Source organism: Chelonoidis abingdonii, chromosome 10 (genome assembly GCF_003597395.2).
Source record: "Chelonoidis abingdonii isolate Lonesome George chromosome 10, CheloAbing_2.0, whole genome shotgun sequence".
Classification (NCBI taxonomy): Eukaryota; Metazoa; Chordata; order Testudines; family Testudinidae; genus Chelonoidis; species Chelonoidis abingdonii.
Genome location: NC_133778.1, coordinates 41109862 through 41126123, shown reverse-complemented (window position 1 = coordinate 41126123; position 16262 = coordinate 41109862). Strand labels below are relative to the sequence as shown.

The 16262-nt window shown below is 38.0% G+C and overlaps 1 protein-coding gene across 6 annotated transcripts in view; it reads left to right on the top strand.

Annotated features, from left to right (window-relative positions):
* The window catches only part of ERICH2 (glutamate rich 2), a 38321-nt gene that overhangs the window by 10515 nt on the left and 11544 nt on the right, over nucleotides 1-16262 (top strand). The window contains exons 5-8 of one of the 6 annotated variants that reach the window (XM_075070127.1): nucleotides 529-562; nucleotides 846-894; nucleotides 4642-4731; nucleotides 4845-5092. In XM_075070127.1, the coding sequence (XP_074926228.1) occupies nucleotides 529-562; nucleotides 846-894; nucleotides 4642-4731; nucleotides 4845-5043 (372 nt within the window). In that variant the 3' untranslated portion in view covers nucleotides 5044-5092. The other 5 variants (XM_075070128.1, XM_032771066.2, XM_075070129.1 and 2 more) reach the window with 5 other exon arrangements.

The following is a 16262-nucleotide window of genomic DNA, read 5'->3' as shown; positions in this document are numbered from 1 at the left end:
GTTAGCTCACATTGGAGAAACAAGGTTTTCTGAAATCATATTGAAAACAGCTGTTCCCTGTCTACACTAAATAGCTTATTTACAATATTAGTAATACCATTGCAGCTGAAAGTCATTGTACCTACTAATATTCCAATTCAGCAAAGCTCTTAAATACATATTTAAGTCCTAGTGAGCTCAATAGTAAAAACATGAGGGATTTACAGAATAGGGGATGGACTTCAGCATGTGCTTAAGTGCTTTGCTGAATCAGATCGTAAATCTGGTTATAATTCTTTCTAGTGTGGGCCCTAATGCCAAAGCCAGGATCCAGGGCTTGTCCAAACCCCGGGAAAAGGCCTGGGTATTTTTTGTTGTGTCAGACCTTAAGAGTTCAGATTAAGTAATTGTTTGCAGTAATTGCAGCTGTGTAAGAATTCGTTGCCTTCTGGATTTATTTTATTTTGTTACCATGTGTCCACTTGAACAAACTGAAATTCCAGTGTTCAAGGAGTATGTGTTCATACAAATGTCTGTGTTTTCTACTAGGCAGAACTGTTTAGAAACAACAGATGCCATAAAGGTAAGATTTAGTTTTCCATAGGATCAGCATTTCTTCCATGGGCAATTGATGTGTTTTGTTCTTTATTTCACTATTGTTGTTGAAAAACAATAGCTACTGCTGTTTGAAGTTTTCGTATGTGTGGTGAAGAAATTTCAAACCTCCAATTCTGAATCCTGATGTGGAATTCTGTTGAAGTTACTGGGAATTTGCATCACTGCAAGAACCCTCATTAATGTGAGATGGGTATCTTAAGTAATTACAGTGGTTTTCATTTTTAATGTTACTATTGTTTTTATTTTAGGACCAAAAGAATGGACAAAATGGCAGATTACATGTGTTTGGGCCAAAAGGTAAGTGACCTAATAATGATTTAGTATTTGGAGGGGGAACCACCTTTTTTTTTTTTTATTATTATATGCTAGCTTTCCCTGATTTAAAAAAATCCAGTAAGCAAGTTTGAGTTATTTAGGAGAGCAAATTTTAATTGCAACTTTGAAACAATTTACATCTGTGACAGTCAAAGAAAGTTTAGAATTGAAAATCAGAATTTGTACTAAGTACATCAGAACTTTAAACAGCTGTTGTTCATTCCTTTTTTAGAAAAAGTGGTTATTGAACCAATTCAAACAATGCCACGGTAAGATGATCTCTTTGGTTTTGCAGCTGATCTATTACATGCCTTTTTAAGCAATTAGAGCTAGATAATGAAATCATTTGTTACCCAATTAATTTTGAAAGCCTGGAAATGCATGGATTAACACTTTAACCTTTGGTTCAGTTGGCACCATTGCTATTTAGATGGGGTATTTAAAATAGAATTTAAACCTTAATGATATTGTAGAAGTACATATTTTTAAATTAAGGCCTTTACATTTTGAGTTATTGAATAGTTATTTTCTTTCAGTTTGATGTTTTTCCTGTTGTAGAATGTACTTACATAAAATTTTCAGAAACTATGAAAACATTTGTTGTGCATAATCTTTGTTTGAAAATAATAGAATTCATGTATAAACTAAAATTAGAAATATTGATTAAAATTAATGGAAGATTTCTGTGATACAGGATCTGGCCCTTAGATAAGTCAACAAGAGCTTTGCCATTAGCCTTAATGAGTGCAAGTTCAGGCCCTGAATGATCTGAATTGTTTTGAAAATATCAACCACTATATTTAAGATACTTATGAGGTTAAGTGAAAAATGTGAAATTTTTCCCAAAATAAGTTACCCTGGCTCTTAGACTGCTTCTATAAAAGTCCATAGAAACATCCCATCAACTTCAATGGAACAGGATCATGCATCATGACAAGATCCCTTCATCCATGTAAGCAATCAAAAGGCAGGTGTTGCAGTACAGTAAATGATCTAAGGTTACATTTTTTTAGAAGTGGTTTGTAAATTTGGAGTGTAAATTTTGTACACATGAAAGGGTATGCATGAAAAAATGTGAATATTCTTGTTAAAGGCTGTCTGAAAATTTGGCCCCTGGTGATTATCCAAGATTGCTCCAAAATATCCTTCCTTGCTTTACCTGTCATGTCAGTAAAACTCAGCTTGGGGTGCCAGTTTTTTATCTCTTTTACACAAATGTAAACTTGGAGTAACTCCAAAGACTAAATGGGTCAAATTGCTAAAAGGAAACTCTTGTTCCTGGTTATATGCATTTTCACAAATATTTGTGTGCTTGCAAACTGTATTTGCATGTGTAATCTGGTAGGTAGTAAGTAGCTGGACTTTTGACCTCTCAGTTTTCACACAAATATAGTTTACCTGGAAATTGTAAAATAATAAAAATAGAAATAAACGAGTAAATTTTGCCTGGGTATGGAAAAGCTTGTAGATGCAATTTTTTAAAGCCACTTTTTAATACTTGGTCTTAAAATTCTTGCCAAGTGGACTACTCTGGATGTTATGATACTTCTCTTACCATATGACTCTATAAAATTGCTTTAGTTACTAGGTTTTTTTCATTGCTGGAATTGGAATAAATTCCATTAGTGACTCCCCCCACCCCCGGAACAATCATTATGTAAAATATAACTGCAATTCATTACAACGTGTAAATAAATCACTAAATCAATATAAAAAATTTAGAATATTCATCTCTTGTAAAAGAGTAATTATGTTATAAGAATGGGTATTGTTTCTTTTTCTAGCCCTGAGCTTTATTACAGGCAGTTAATTGAATGGAGGTATTTATTATATGAGTATGTAACCCCTAGTTTGTATAAGTATGTTGAGACTGTCTCCATATTTTTATGGAAGTTTGAAAACTCTTATTCAGTTAAGAGTATTCTGTAGCACCCAACACAGGTGGAAGAATTACCTGTACATTTTCAAAAGTCAGTTCACAGCTCCTTGTTTCCTGTGTTGGAAAATAGGTATAAGAGATTGAGAACATCCAGATGCGATCTATTTATTTCTTTTCATTCAGTTCCATGTAGACTTTATCTGGTGAATCTTCCAAAGAGTTCTTGTTGAAAAGTCATCTTAAATTAATAGAAATACTAAATTATAATGGTCTTGAACAATCAGTGTAAACTGGTTAGTACCTGTAGTAGTCATCACAGGCATAGAACTTACTTTAATATTTAATTAAAAGGAGAAAATAGGAGTTAGCTGCTGTATTGCATTTGATTCATTCCCACTCACTAGAAAGGCCTATTCCTAATCAATTATGTATAGGCCTTCTTACGTTTTGTATGGTATGAATTTGCAGAAGTGATTTTTGATGCCCACTTTAAAGGAGTCTGATTTTTCAGAAAGTATTAAGCACCTGCCCTTTGAATATCAGACACCTTTTAAAGTGGTTCAAGTTAGGCACTCAAAATCACATTTGGAAATTTGGTCTAGATTCTTAAGCAAAAGCATTAGTTAAAGACAACTTCAGGCTAATGATCCAAGGTATATAAGAGTTATCATATATAAAATATGCCAATATATAGTTTGTACAGACAACATATGTTGTATTTTCTCCATTTGCATGCATCTACTCTCATTTTCTCAAAACTAAGTAATACTGTAATATTTAAATCCAAGAGCGCCTTATCAGTTTAATTCTTGTTTTTAGCTGCAAACTGTCTATATCAATATTGTTGAGGAATAGATACTAAACTCCATCTGTCCATGGATTTTTTTGTTGTGTTCCGTGTCTGAGTAGCTTTATCACCTATGTGAGCTAATGTTATTGGATTTTAAAAGTGTTTGGGATTTTGAAAAGGTAATCGGAGAGCTTTTGAAAGATAATAGGAGGTACTAGACAAACATTCCCTCAGACTTTGTAACTGGAGAAAATACTTTTTTCCAATGAACAATCTGTCATTATTTGTTAAATGGTGTCTACTGGAGTTTCTATTTTCTGAAATAAAAATGAAGATAAATAATGAAGTTAGCACTCAGTCGGCTGGCAGCTTCATATGTTCACTGACTTAACCAAATCATCATCAGCATGATTATTTGTGGAGACTATTGATGTTACTGATTTACTTTCAAGACTTCAAATGACACGTTTGGGGGATTTGAAGATTCAAGATGTGGAAATCAATGTTGAAAATGAAATTCTCTATGATCCCAACTTTATATTTTTGTGCTTTAATGTAGAAAGCTACATAAACTCTTTTTGGGAAGCATGTTCAGTTGCTTAACTCAGTTGTCGTTATCATCCTGAGAGAGTTATTAAAAAGATACAGTAAATGTTTGTGAGCTGTAAACTAGGGATGTCAAAGTTTGAAACAGCTGCACCTTATTCAGCATATCTTATACATAAACAGAAATACAGTTCTCTGTTGTGTATAATCTATATAAAGAAAGATGTAGATATTCAGGTTAATGACTTGCCTCCAGTGGGGGCTAAATTCAGCACTGGGTTTTTAATATCACAATATACATTTAAATGAAAGAGAAAAAATAGAATCATGTATTGAGGCCATTGTACAGATCACAGCCTTTTTGTTTGTTTTGATTTTTAGTGGGGCAAAGGGCAGATGGTACTAATCTTGGATAGCCACAAGTATCAGTGGAATGAACATAATTATACTGCAGTTAATGGCAATATTTGATTTGTGTTTCTTTATGTGAAAAACCATTTTAATTTAAACCAAGGCAGCATGGATGTGGACCAGAATCTACAAACAAAGTTTATACTCCAACAAAACAAATCTCATTATGTGCAGCTAAATCAACTTTTGAAAAGTAAGTTTGATATCTTTGTAGCTCACTAGGTGCATTTCAGAAAAATGGGCTATTAAAATATTAACTTTGTGCTTTTTAAATAAATAATTTAACCCTTTTGATTAATGCTTCAGGTACTGGCCAGTCAGGAGCACTCTGACAGAGGAGGATGGATTTATGGTCACTGGGAGGAAATGCTGGGCTGGAAATCTTGCTAAAATGAGTATCACATGGCCCTGTGTCCCCCACCACAAGTTAATGACCGCTTCGTTGGGCTGGGAACTAGCAAGATTTGGGGGGATGCACATCAGAGGGACAAAAATTCTAATATGAAGCCTAGGTTGGTTTTGTGTATAGGCAAGACAAAAGCATGCTGATAGTACGGGCAGGACTGGCGCCAGGGTTTCTTGCCCCCTATGCGCACGGCCATTTTGCCACCCCTACACTGATCCCGCTGCTCCAGTGGAGCTGCCGCAGGCATTCCTGCAGAGGGTCCGTTGGTCCGTGGCTCCGGTGGAGCAGCCGACCATCCGCAGGCATGACTGCGGCAGGTCAACCAGAGCCGCCTGCTGCCCCCCCAGCAAAATGCCGCCCCCTCAATAATCCTGGTGCCCTAGGTGATGGCCTAGGCTGTCTAAATGGTAGCGCCGGCCCTGAGTACGGGCATTGGTTAGGCAGCTCAGATGACTGCAGCCAGCGTGGATTGTCAGTGCCTAGAGTGAATAAGAGTGAGCTGGACAAATAGTATCCTGCGATGCCAGAGAATAATCAGAAAACATTAAACAGTGCAGTGTATACACTAAGCAATGTAAAAACACAGCACTGGACAAGCTACTGACATGGCTACCAAAAAGCCCTACTATACCAAACCTGAATCGACCTTATATTTTTTTGTTGGAGAACCAAACTGAGCTCCAGGTTGTCCTTGGATTAATTATCTTAAAACAAAATGGCTGTAGTAAAGTCCCTGGAAATCTAAGGCAGTGAAAGACTACTTCTTGGGATGACAGCTGAAGCTCCTGCTGCTGTGGGGAAGCCATGGCAGAAGAGAAATAGTAACTAAATTTACTTTGCTCTCTTTTGTTAATTTATCATTTTGATTTGGAGAATTCTTAATCTCACCATCAATTAAGGAATAAATCATATGTCTAGAAACATCCATATGTCCTTCAAAAAGTACAGTCATCCTGCAGGCAAATCACTTTTCCATAAGAAGCAGTTATCAATTATGACAGGGTTATCATATCTGGCTTATTATTTTGGTGCTGCTGGTGTTACATCTCTAAAAATTGGCTTAACCTGGAGATGTTATTTTTAGTCTTTTTATGATGCTTTTCCTTTTTTTTTTACTGTAAAAAATATCCAACATGTAGATGGGATGCTTCTGCAAAAACTGTAAAAAAGAAAAATTCATCTAGGATTCAAGAGACTAATTTAAGATCACCCCACTACATACAAGAAACTACAGGTAAGATTTGCACTTTCTTCGCTGAGTTACAGATAGGTCTCTTATTCAACCAGCCACATCCCCCTTCCCCCCCCCCCGCCCCAAAAATGAGTAACAAATGTGTAAGGAGTAGAGATTATAAAGTGATATTAGTTTCTGTGCTGCATGATTGTGGAAAGAATAGGATTTTCTTGTAAGGACTGAATATGATATCTGAGGCCTTATGTGTATCTGGTTTGATGGAGACATTGCTGTGGTTAACTGTCTGAAGTGCTTGCCTATAGCTTATACATCACACTGTGGAAACTATCTTTTTTAGTCTGATCTCTCCTGATTCAGGAGCGGTGGAAGATAATACATTATAAAATGGCAAAAGAAAATTTTAGTTTTATCTAAGAAGACTCTAAAGAATATCTACAGTGTTCATGGAAGACACTGTTCTCAGTTAGATTGAAAAGGGCTATAGTTTCATGGCTATGACACAACAGAACATCACGTGCCATCATAGAGCATGTACAATATATTATCTGACGTTGGAGGTTCTGAACTTCTAGAACTCTGTTTACTTCAGTAATATTGTATTGCATACAAGAAGACTTGACCACATATAAAGTGGTTCTACAAAGGAAACTCCACATTAGGTTGTGTAGATTTTTCTTTTGTTTAATAAATGTCTTCACAGAATACCATATATTATCCTCTCTCTTTTGGAAATAACATTAATTGCACAACAGACTGCATTTTTTAATCCCTTGTTTGTTTTAATTTTATAAAGATGAGTAATTAAAAGTTGATTTACACAAACTACATCATGAAACAACGATCAGTGAAGCTAGGACAGATAGTATCAAATCAGAAGTCATTGATTGGCTGGTTCAAGTGAAACGTATCTCTGAATCCCTGACAATTCTCCACGCAAATATTTTCTATTAAGAGTTGCCTTTTATTATTTCAAAAAGTGTTTTTTGCTTAGGAGATTGGTATGGGGAAAGTGTAGTAGTCTGAGGCTTAGTTTGTACCTTTTAGACACAGCCTACAATAAGGGGTAGATCTCAGCCACACTACCCCGAAAGGAGCACTGGTGACCTTCTGTCTTTGGGGAATGCAGAGGCTGCACCTCTTGCTATTGCTCTTCTTCTTTGGGTGCATCTGTCTTTTCCTCCTGCAGCCAGCTACTCTGTGTTTTGAGGTCAGAGCTGTGAAGAAAGGGACTGATTTCTGCTTTGTCTTTAGCGCTGGTCTACACTACAAATTTATGTTGGCATAATTGTCACTCAGGGATGTGGATTTTACCGACCTAACTCTCAGTGTAGATAGTATGTCAACAGGAGGGCTTCTCGCATCAACATAGCAGCTGCCTCTTTGGGAGGTGAAGTACCTGTGCCAGTGGAAGAAGGTCTCCCGTTGGCATAGGTAGCATGTTCACTAAGTGCTACAGCTGCACCTGCTGCTGCAGCACTGTAACTGTAGACAAGTCTTGATTTAGGGTGGGCAGGGGGGTTATGCATATGCGCAATTGCACATGCTTTACACTCATATCAGGGCCAGGCACAATTTGGCCCAAGGTTGATAAATTGCTTCCAATCCTCTACAGACACATCAGGCACTAAGAAAACAAAATAAATTAATCAAAATAACATTTAATAAAATACCATATAATGTTAAAGTGCTGTTAAGGTTGCATAGTTAGAAATACAAGGAGTCAATTATGCAAAAGTTAAGATTCCAGCAATGTGACTGTATTAATATTGCTGTTGGGACCCATAACTTACACTGTTTTTTGTTTTTTTTAAATAAAGGGAAATGTTTAAGGTCAGTAGGGAATATAAAATACTGTTTCTCAGCATGGTTACAGATCTACTTTAGCTCCACTCTAGCAGTAAAAAACAGTGTTATAACACAGACACCACTAACTGCGGCAGAGAATTATGTGCCAGCACTATGCTTGTAGGGTATATGGGCCATTAAAAATAGATCCATTGTGCTGTTCGCTAAATTCTAAGCTAGCAATTCAGGTTTTTGGTATAATCCAGAATCAACCAAGAAATACGTATTATAATTGTAAGTCTATTTTTAAAAATATAAAGTAAACCGTACAAAATAGCAAAATTCTTTTAATGATTCTTTTAGTGGAGGTGATATCCTGCTCCAATTGTCCTCTGGAAATTACAAGCTGTTTCACTTTCTGCTCAGGTTCTGCAAGCCTCATTTCTTGGCTGCAGTGGCAGCACAGTAAGCAGCCTTTTATAGTGTGGTTACACAGAATGGGAACATAGGATTCAAAAAATAGACTTTAAAAAACTTCAGTTCTAATTTCTATTTCTATTGAAATAATGTCTGCTCAGATGTATGCAGTTAGTTTAAATAGACCTTGTAAACGGGTTGGGACTCACCACCCGCGGCACTCCTGCTGGTGATTTTGGGAATTAGCTCGATTCCAGTGGAGCGCCCCCTCCTGGTGGTGTCCCGTCCGTTGTTCTGCCCTCTGCTCTCCGCTGCTGTCGCTGGACCCGCGTTGCTCCCTGCTCAGCGGCATCCTCTTTGAGGCCACTGCCCTCCGGCAGTGTCCCTTAGTCCATCTGGACCCCCTTCCGGGGATTGGGGATCAGCAGTCCTCCACTCTAGCCACCGTGTGCAACCACACACCCCAATGTCTAATCCCACTTGTCAGGGATCGGGCGTAGTCTATAATGGCTGCTCCCTACAGCCAATGGCTGGATGTACTGCAACGAGGAAGGGGGGACCCAGGCCCACCTGCTACTCTGGGTCCCAGCCCAGGGACCCTCTGGTATCAGCCTCACTGTCCTCTTTCTTTCCCCTCCTCTATCTATTCCCCTGAGCCACTTCCTCTACGGCCCCTTGCACCTGCTAGGCCCTTCCTTCAGAGCCTGCAGCCTGGCAGGTTGCAGGCTCAAGCTCCCTAGCCTCCCTGAGCCTGGCCAGCCTGCACTGTCCACAGTGCTAGTCTCCTCCCTTGGAGACTGACCTTCCCCTGTCAAAAGCCTGGGACAGACTGACTATGCCTGCTCTGGGCAGCCTTTATATGCATCTGAGCCTGGCCCTGATTGGCTGTCTCCAAACTGGGCCCTGATTGGCTCCCCGTCTGCGAGGCGCCCTGGCCTGCCACAGCCCACCCTCACAGGGAGTGGGGCAGTCTGCCCCACTACAGACCTATAAAAGATATTTTTTGTAGAAAGTTACAAGGCACTAAAGTAGCCTGAAATAAACATTGTAAAGGAGTAAAATCAGAAACCAAGAGTAGAAATCCCTAGTTTATAATGGGAATTGTTTTATAATATTAACTATAGCTGTTCCTACCAGTGCAACTGCTGTAATATAAAAACTAAACAAAGTGAAATCAGTTACTAGTAAGTGTAACCTGTTCCTGCCGTTTCTTGTCATCAGCCAACCGGTCATTGGGTGGCACTTTGTCAGAATGTTGCCTTCCTTTCAAAGACATACTGTAAAACATGACTTAATTGGTCTGATCAAAAATAAAATATATGAAGTAGAGAGAGAGAGAAAATCCAGTTTAACTCCAAAGAAACAGCCTGCATAACATACTTATTCTTAATTTCTAAACAACATAGGTAGGTACAATTAAGGACATTACAATTTATGAAGAACACATCCTCTCTGGTGAGCTTCTCTCTTTCTCCTCTGCTGCTTTTACTGAGCAGGTTGGCAGTGAAACAGTCTTTCCGCTCCAGATAACTGTCATCTATCCATCCTTCCTCCTCAGGTATCTCCAATCCCCAAGTTTTAGTCAGTGATCCTTTTGATGTTCCAAGGTGTTAGCCTGTTCATCAATCCCAGGCAAGCAAACGAAGATGTTTACAGACATCCCTTTTGAGAGCATATGACACATTCATATAGAATGACCTATATATTTTAAAGATATTCACTATTGCAATAGTTTCCCTTGTGTAAACAAGTTTGGGTTTCTGTTTATGCTACTGTTACACTTATTTTTCCAAATGTTCCTTTGAAGGTATAGCCACACAACACATGACTCAGCCTACATTTGCATCCTCATCAGCTCTCACATGATTGTTGTTGGAAGAAGCCATTTTGGCATAATAAATTGACTTTTTTCAAAGGTGCCTGACAGAAAGTGTTAACCTTGAAAGCTGCTCACTATTTACTTGTTAGAGTTCTTAGTGTTAAAGTTGCTTTTTACCAGCATTTCAATTCCATATCAAATATTAATAATTGACATAGTATTTAGCACAGTTTTACTTCCCTTTAAGGGAATCTTGGTGATTAATATACAGTTGCTCTGCCAGCACTTATCCTCCCTTTTATGAGTTAACATATGATGTCATAGTTAAGTCAAGGCTAGTTAATAAAGAACTAAGTTGATGCAAACTTGAAACTCTCTAAAACTTGGCGAGAAGACTACTGAAAGATTCTATGGAGCTGCAGTCAGCAACAGAAACTGGGATGGTTGGTGAGCTAACCCTAGGATAAAGTTTGAGATCTTGTTCTGTCGTGGGGCCTGAGCCAAAGTCCTCTGAAGTCAACAGATTCCCATTAGCTTCAATAGGCTTTGGATCAGACCCTAACAGCATTCCCAGACAAGCTAGTTCTGCCCTTCAGTGGCTCTGTGCAACAACTATATGCATGCTATTAAGGCATTTTAGTGTCAGTGATCTTAGATTATATTAAACTGACTTTTAAAGACATTCTAGATTTCTCTCTCTCTCTCTTTCTCGGTGTCACTACAGGGCAGAATTGAGGTGCCCTAACTGCATTTCCATAACTTAACATGTTTGGCTTTCTGTTAAATTTAACTTTTAACTCTGAATTTCCTGGATTTACAACAATTTGGTTGGGAATAATTACAACATCCTTTAATATAACTGACCCTACATTACTGATATATACTCTTAACCTACTTAATATAATTTTTTCTGGAATATCTGGTTTTGTTTTTTAAATTCAATACATTAACTCTAACCAAAAAACTCAAAGATAAAACTGTGTGATACTTCATGTCTTCAAATCATTAGAATTACCAGCTTTTAAATATTTTTTTAAACAATTTTAACTTTTTATAGCCAGATGCACTAGTATGTCCTGATTGCTTTACTCTAGTCTGCAGTAGTATGATGCAGCCAGAGCATCCTGGCCAGTTAAACAGTGTCTATAGCCACTTTGTTTCACCAGAATAACTAAAAGCAAATGGGGAATTACATCACAGTTTCCTCCTCCTTCCTATCCTCCAAATTCCCCCTCCTCTTCTACTTCTCTACGTTCCTCTGCACATGTGCATACACCCCATTTCTCCCTCGCTCTGCTTACGTGTGTGCCTACTTGCACACAAACATGGTTCCCTTTTCACTCCTGCCCTCTTGCTGAGTAGATCTGGAAAATAAATATTTAGCATTAAAGGTCACTTTTTGCCATTGTATTTCATAACTGAATATTCATTTGTCAGCAGAGGCTTGTGCATAATATTTTGTCCTTCAGAGAAATACCTAAAAAATTGCTCTCTTTCAAAATAGTGCATCCTCTTATGCTGAGTGAGAGTAAAACCATCTTGCCTTCAGCTGGTGGCCCTGAGCTGCTAGGAGGTGGAGAGGAACACTTAGAGCTTGGGTATGCTGCCTCAGAGTTTGGACTTTTCAAAGAGGACTACATTAATACAAATTAGGAATCTTTTAGTTTGCACCCACAGTGTCCACATGGGGGAGTTACATTGCAGCACTTTTGGCTGGTCATACTCCTTTTCGTCCAAACTGCAGGGCAGTGTAGACACAGCCTCAGTCCTGTATAAATACAGTCTCAGCGCCATTTGAGAATAATAGGAGATAGATGCCTGTGTCAAAATGGCCACCTGAGGGCAGCCTATGGCTTCAATCCCATTGAGAATAGTGCAGCCATTTTGAAAGAGTGCAGTTTATGGAATTCTCTGTAGAAGAATATTTTTCTTCCACAGCGCTGAAGAAGAAACTTCCTGTTATGAGGAATAATTGGGGTGTGTGATGGGATCCCTGGGGTGCAGCCTGGAACTGGGGTACTGCTGTGCCCCCTTAACTCTCCAGTCTGGGCTCTTTCTCACAGTGCTTTGCTAGTGACAAACCACAAACTCCTCCAGGCGCTGTTATCACTCAGTACAACAGCTTGTGGAGCCTGACACCCTGCTAAATTGCATGATTGCTCCATAAGCCATTCAGGAATCACACAGAGAAAGGCACCAGCAGATCTCCCAAGCCTCCAGCCTTTTACCCAGGATTGTACCATCCAGCCCTGGTCAGAAGCCTGACTAGAGTAAGTTCATTATCCAGTCTGCCCCTCCCTCGATATGGAGAGGCCACACGCTAGCTTTTGTAAACTGAGCTGAGATTTCCCAAGCACTTCTACCAAAACACAGTTTTAGGTAAAATATAAAACAGATTTGTTAACTACAGAAAGATAGATTTTAAGTGATTATAAGTGGTAGGCATGAAAGGTCAGAGATAATTACCAAAGACAATAAAAGGTAAGCATGCAGTCTAAATTTTGAATCTTATTAGACTGAGCAGTATTTGGATCAAGCAGTTTTTCTCACCCCACTTGATGTCGCAGATTACAGTTCTTAATACACAGACTTTCCATTTAAGCCTGGGACCAGTCTCCTCAGTTCAAGTCTTTTTCTTCTCAGTATTCTTGTTGCTTCCAGCCTAGGTCGGAGAGAAGAAAACGTAAAAAGCAAGATGCCACTGTCCTTTATTTTATACCCTCAGTCCATGTGCCTGGAAAATACTAGCCCAGACATGTCCTGGTGGGCCTTGCTGAGTCACAGTGTTGAGCAATCCCCCATTGCTTGTGGTGCTTGTGCAACTCTCTTACATCATTGTAAATCCCTTGTTTACATTCCCCTTGCTGATTAATGTCATTTAACAGCCACCGGGCTGTGGATCATCTCCTTTGTTGTCACTGGAGAACTAGCAGTGGAGGACTCCCAAACTTACAATATATTTTAATGACAACCATACAGCAAAGTCTCATGACTTCATACACACTAACAATATACATATTTTGACAGAACCATGAGTTTCAGGAGATCGTGACCTTTAATATGATATCTTACATGGCATGCTTTGTATGAAATATCACAACCAAATATGAATGATGAACATGGGGATTACAGGGTGCTAGTTTGAGGAACAGTGTATCACAGGGGGAAATGACCATTAATATTAAAAAAAAAAAAACATTTTTTCAAATGTAGCCTACACACACTGAAGATTTCAGTAAGTAAACCATAGGGGAAATTTTGAAAAATATGCATCATTCTGTTCATAAGATCATTTGGGACAAAAAGTCTGGCAGCAGGTGCTGAATTTCTTATCTTTAAATTTAATTTTAATTCCTAAATTAATTATCAAAGGAATGTAAATTAATTCTATAATCAAAGAGTAAGTGCTGGTAAATTTGGTTAGGATACACAATTTTTTTATATACATAAGCAGTTGAATCTCTGATTTAAGTGCAAAACAGCTCAGCCTTAATAATGGAGCTGCAACTGCCCCCGCCCCCCATAACAAACTATTGGTATTCATTAACTTTATGAATTCCATGGGTTTTTTTTTCCTAATTAGAAGTTGTCTTTTCTTCAGCTTTCATTTTTCTTCCTTATTACTTCATTTTGTGACACCTGCTGTTAGCTAGTTTGCTCTTTAGGCGAACCTCTTAAGGATAACATTGGTACAATTGATGTCCCTATAAGACTCTTCTTCTTTAAAACAAAAATATACTGCATTTTTGGCTTCTAGCAGATCAGACGTTGTTATAAGCACCATCAGTACAATGACTCTTCTTTCGGAATATTTAGCTGAAAGAAATGTATTACAGCTGAGGTAAAATTTTCTCACCAGAGCCCATACTGCTTTTATGATCCTGATTCAGAACCCGCTGAAGTCAATTAGAGTCTTTGCATTGACTTCAACAGGACATGTGGTTGTATATGTTTCTGCACTTTGTTAATTTGAAATCTCAGAAAACTTTATCAGACCTGTTACCACAGTTTCATAGTACTTTTCCTCAAACACATTAGCTTGTAGTTTATATATTTAAGCTGAGAGATTTGGCTAAAGAAGGGCATATATTGCAAGCAGGCACAATCTAAGCTTTGCCACCTAGTCTGCCAGTAGCTCATGCCTCCTTATTTCAATCTTAGGACTTTGCAGGAAAGGCTGTCAGCTGAACTCCATTAGATCATGGTTCAGTGATGTGAACAAATACCCATTAGGACTCAGCCAAGAACAGCAACCTTTATTTACCCCTCACTGATTTTAAACTCAAAAGATTAGGCACTAATTTGTGTGTTCATTTCAACGTATAGAGTCTATATATGAGACCTGAGAACTGAATTCCCTCATTAGTGAATAAGTCCTTGTAAAATAATTTCATTCACATTGCACATACATGTAGATGTGCTTATTTGAATGTGCATTCAATCACAATTCATATTTCTTTTCATTCTAAAGCACCTATGTGTTCAGCCAGTAGATCATTTGATTAACTGGACATTCTAATACCTCTTGGGGAAAAGAGATATCATCTCATGCACTTAAGCCTCTGTGGACTGTTCCATTATGTTTGTGCTGGAAGAGAGCTTTTATCTTTAATAATAATAAAAACACCCTCCACACCATGGTGTTTCAGGCCAAGACAGCAGCTTTTTCAAAATTGCCAGGCTGTATATTCCTCTTCCCTAGAGGAATAGTGTAACTTACTAATGCTTTATAATACTTAAAAGTGACAGATGAGGTTGGTTTTGTTTTGTTAGGCAAGTCCAAGAAATGCTAGTCTGCAGTTTGTAGTATTAGGTATTACTCATATATGACATGGCAGCAATTTAAAATATCCAAAATGTACTCATGGGAAAATCTTTACAAATATAATGAAGAAGAAATTGAATGAAAGAAACAATAAATACATAATGCACTGTTAGGATTGAGAAGATAAATGCAACAAAATTTAGGAAGGTGAGAGTTATGGTTCCCAAAGCAACTATTACTTTCTCAAATTTTGCATTCTTTTTCAGGTGGTTATTTTTAGTGCTTTTGAAGACATGTAAAACTCTCTTTCTGTAAAACAAAAATATACTGTCTTTTGGCTCCCAGCAGATCAAACATTGTTATAAGTACCATCAGTACAATTACTCTTCTTTCAGAACATTTAGCAGAAAGAATGGTATTACAGCTGAGTTTCTGTAGTATAGAACGTTTTAAAATGGAGTTCCAGGCATGACATGTTACATTCAGCGGGCCTAATTCTTCCCTAAGAGGTGCACCATACAATTCTTATTTTCTTCAGTGGTAATTATCCTAGTCTATCAGAGGGCACAATTGAGCTCAGTAATGTAAGCATTAAGCTTTTGATGTAAGAAGATAAACAGAAAATATTTTTCAACTGTATGTAAAAGTACCTTGTCAGTGATCCTCATTAACTAGTTAATGCTTATGAATCACTTTGAACACATAAAATGCTCTGTACCTGCTAAGTATTATTTGTTTTTATCGCTGATATAATATTGATTTTGAATTTAGATGATAAAGAAAAAAATTCCAAAAATGTAGGAAAGCCAGCGAATAATGAACTCAGCACTGAATTTCAGACGAATAGTATTGAGGACCATAATACTGATGAGCAGCTGTCAGAAACTACAGATGACGATGAAAACAGCAGTGAAAATAGTGAAAATGAAGATAGAAAAACAAATGCACCAATAGAGTTGCTGGGAGAGGTAAATTTCACCTTCCCCCATCCCCCACCACTGAGCAGTGTGAACATAGACTGAGAGACCCATGTATTCTGCAGCACAGTGGAACCCAATTCTGTAGCAAACACTCCATAATTTTTCCAAATTCTTCATCAGTGTTGATTTATTGTATCTGTCATGTAAACATGCTTGTGACCATGTTTCAAAATTGAAAATACTCGTTGATGCACAATTCATTTTTTTTAATATATTTTTTGTTTTGTCCTCCAGATGACCCAAGTCTGTGGGCTTCAGTGGTTACAGTGTTGTCCGGGCATCTCAGCTCCGAATCTCTTTTCCCTTCATCATGCATGCCATCAAAAATGGGGAGCTTATAGTCCGATTCAGTGGTTC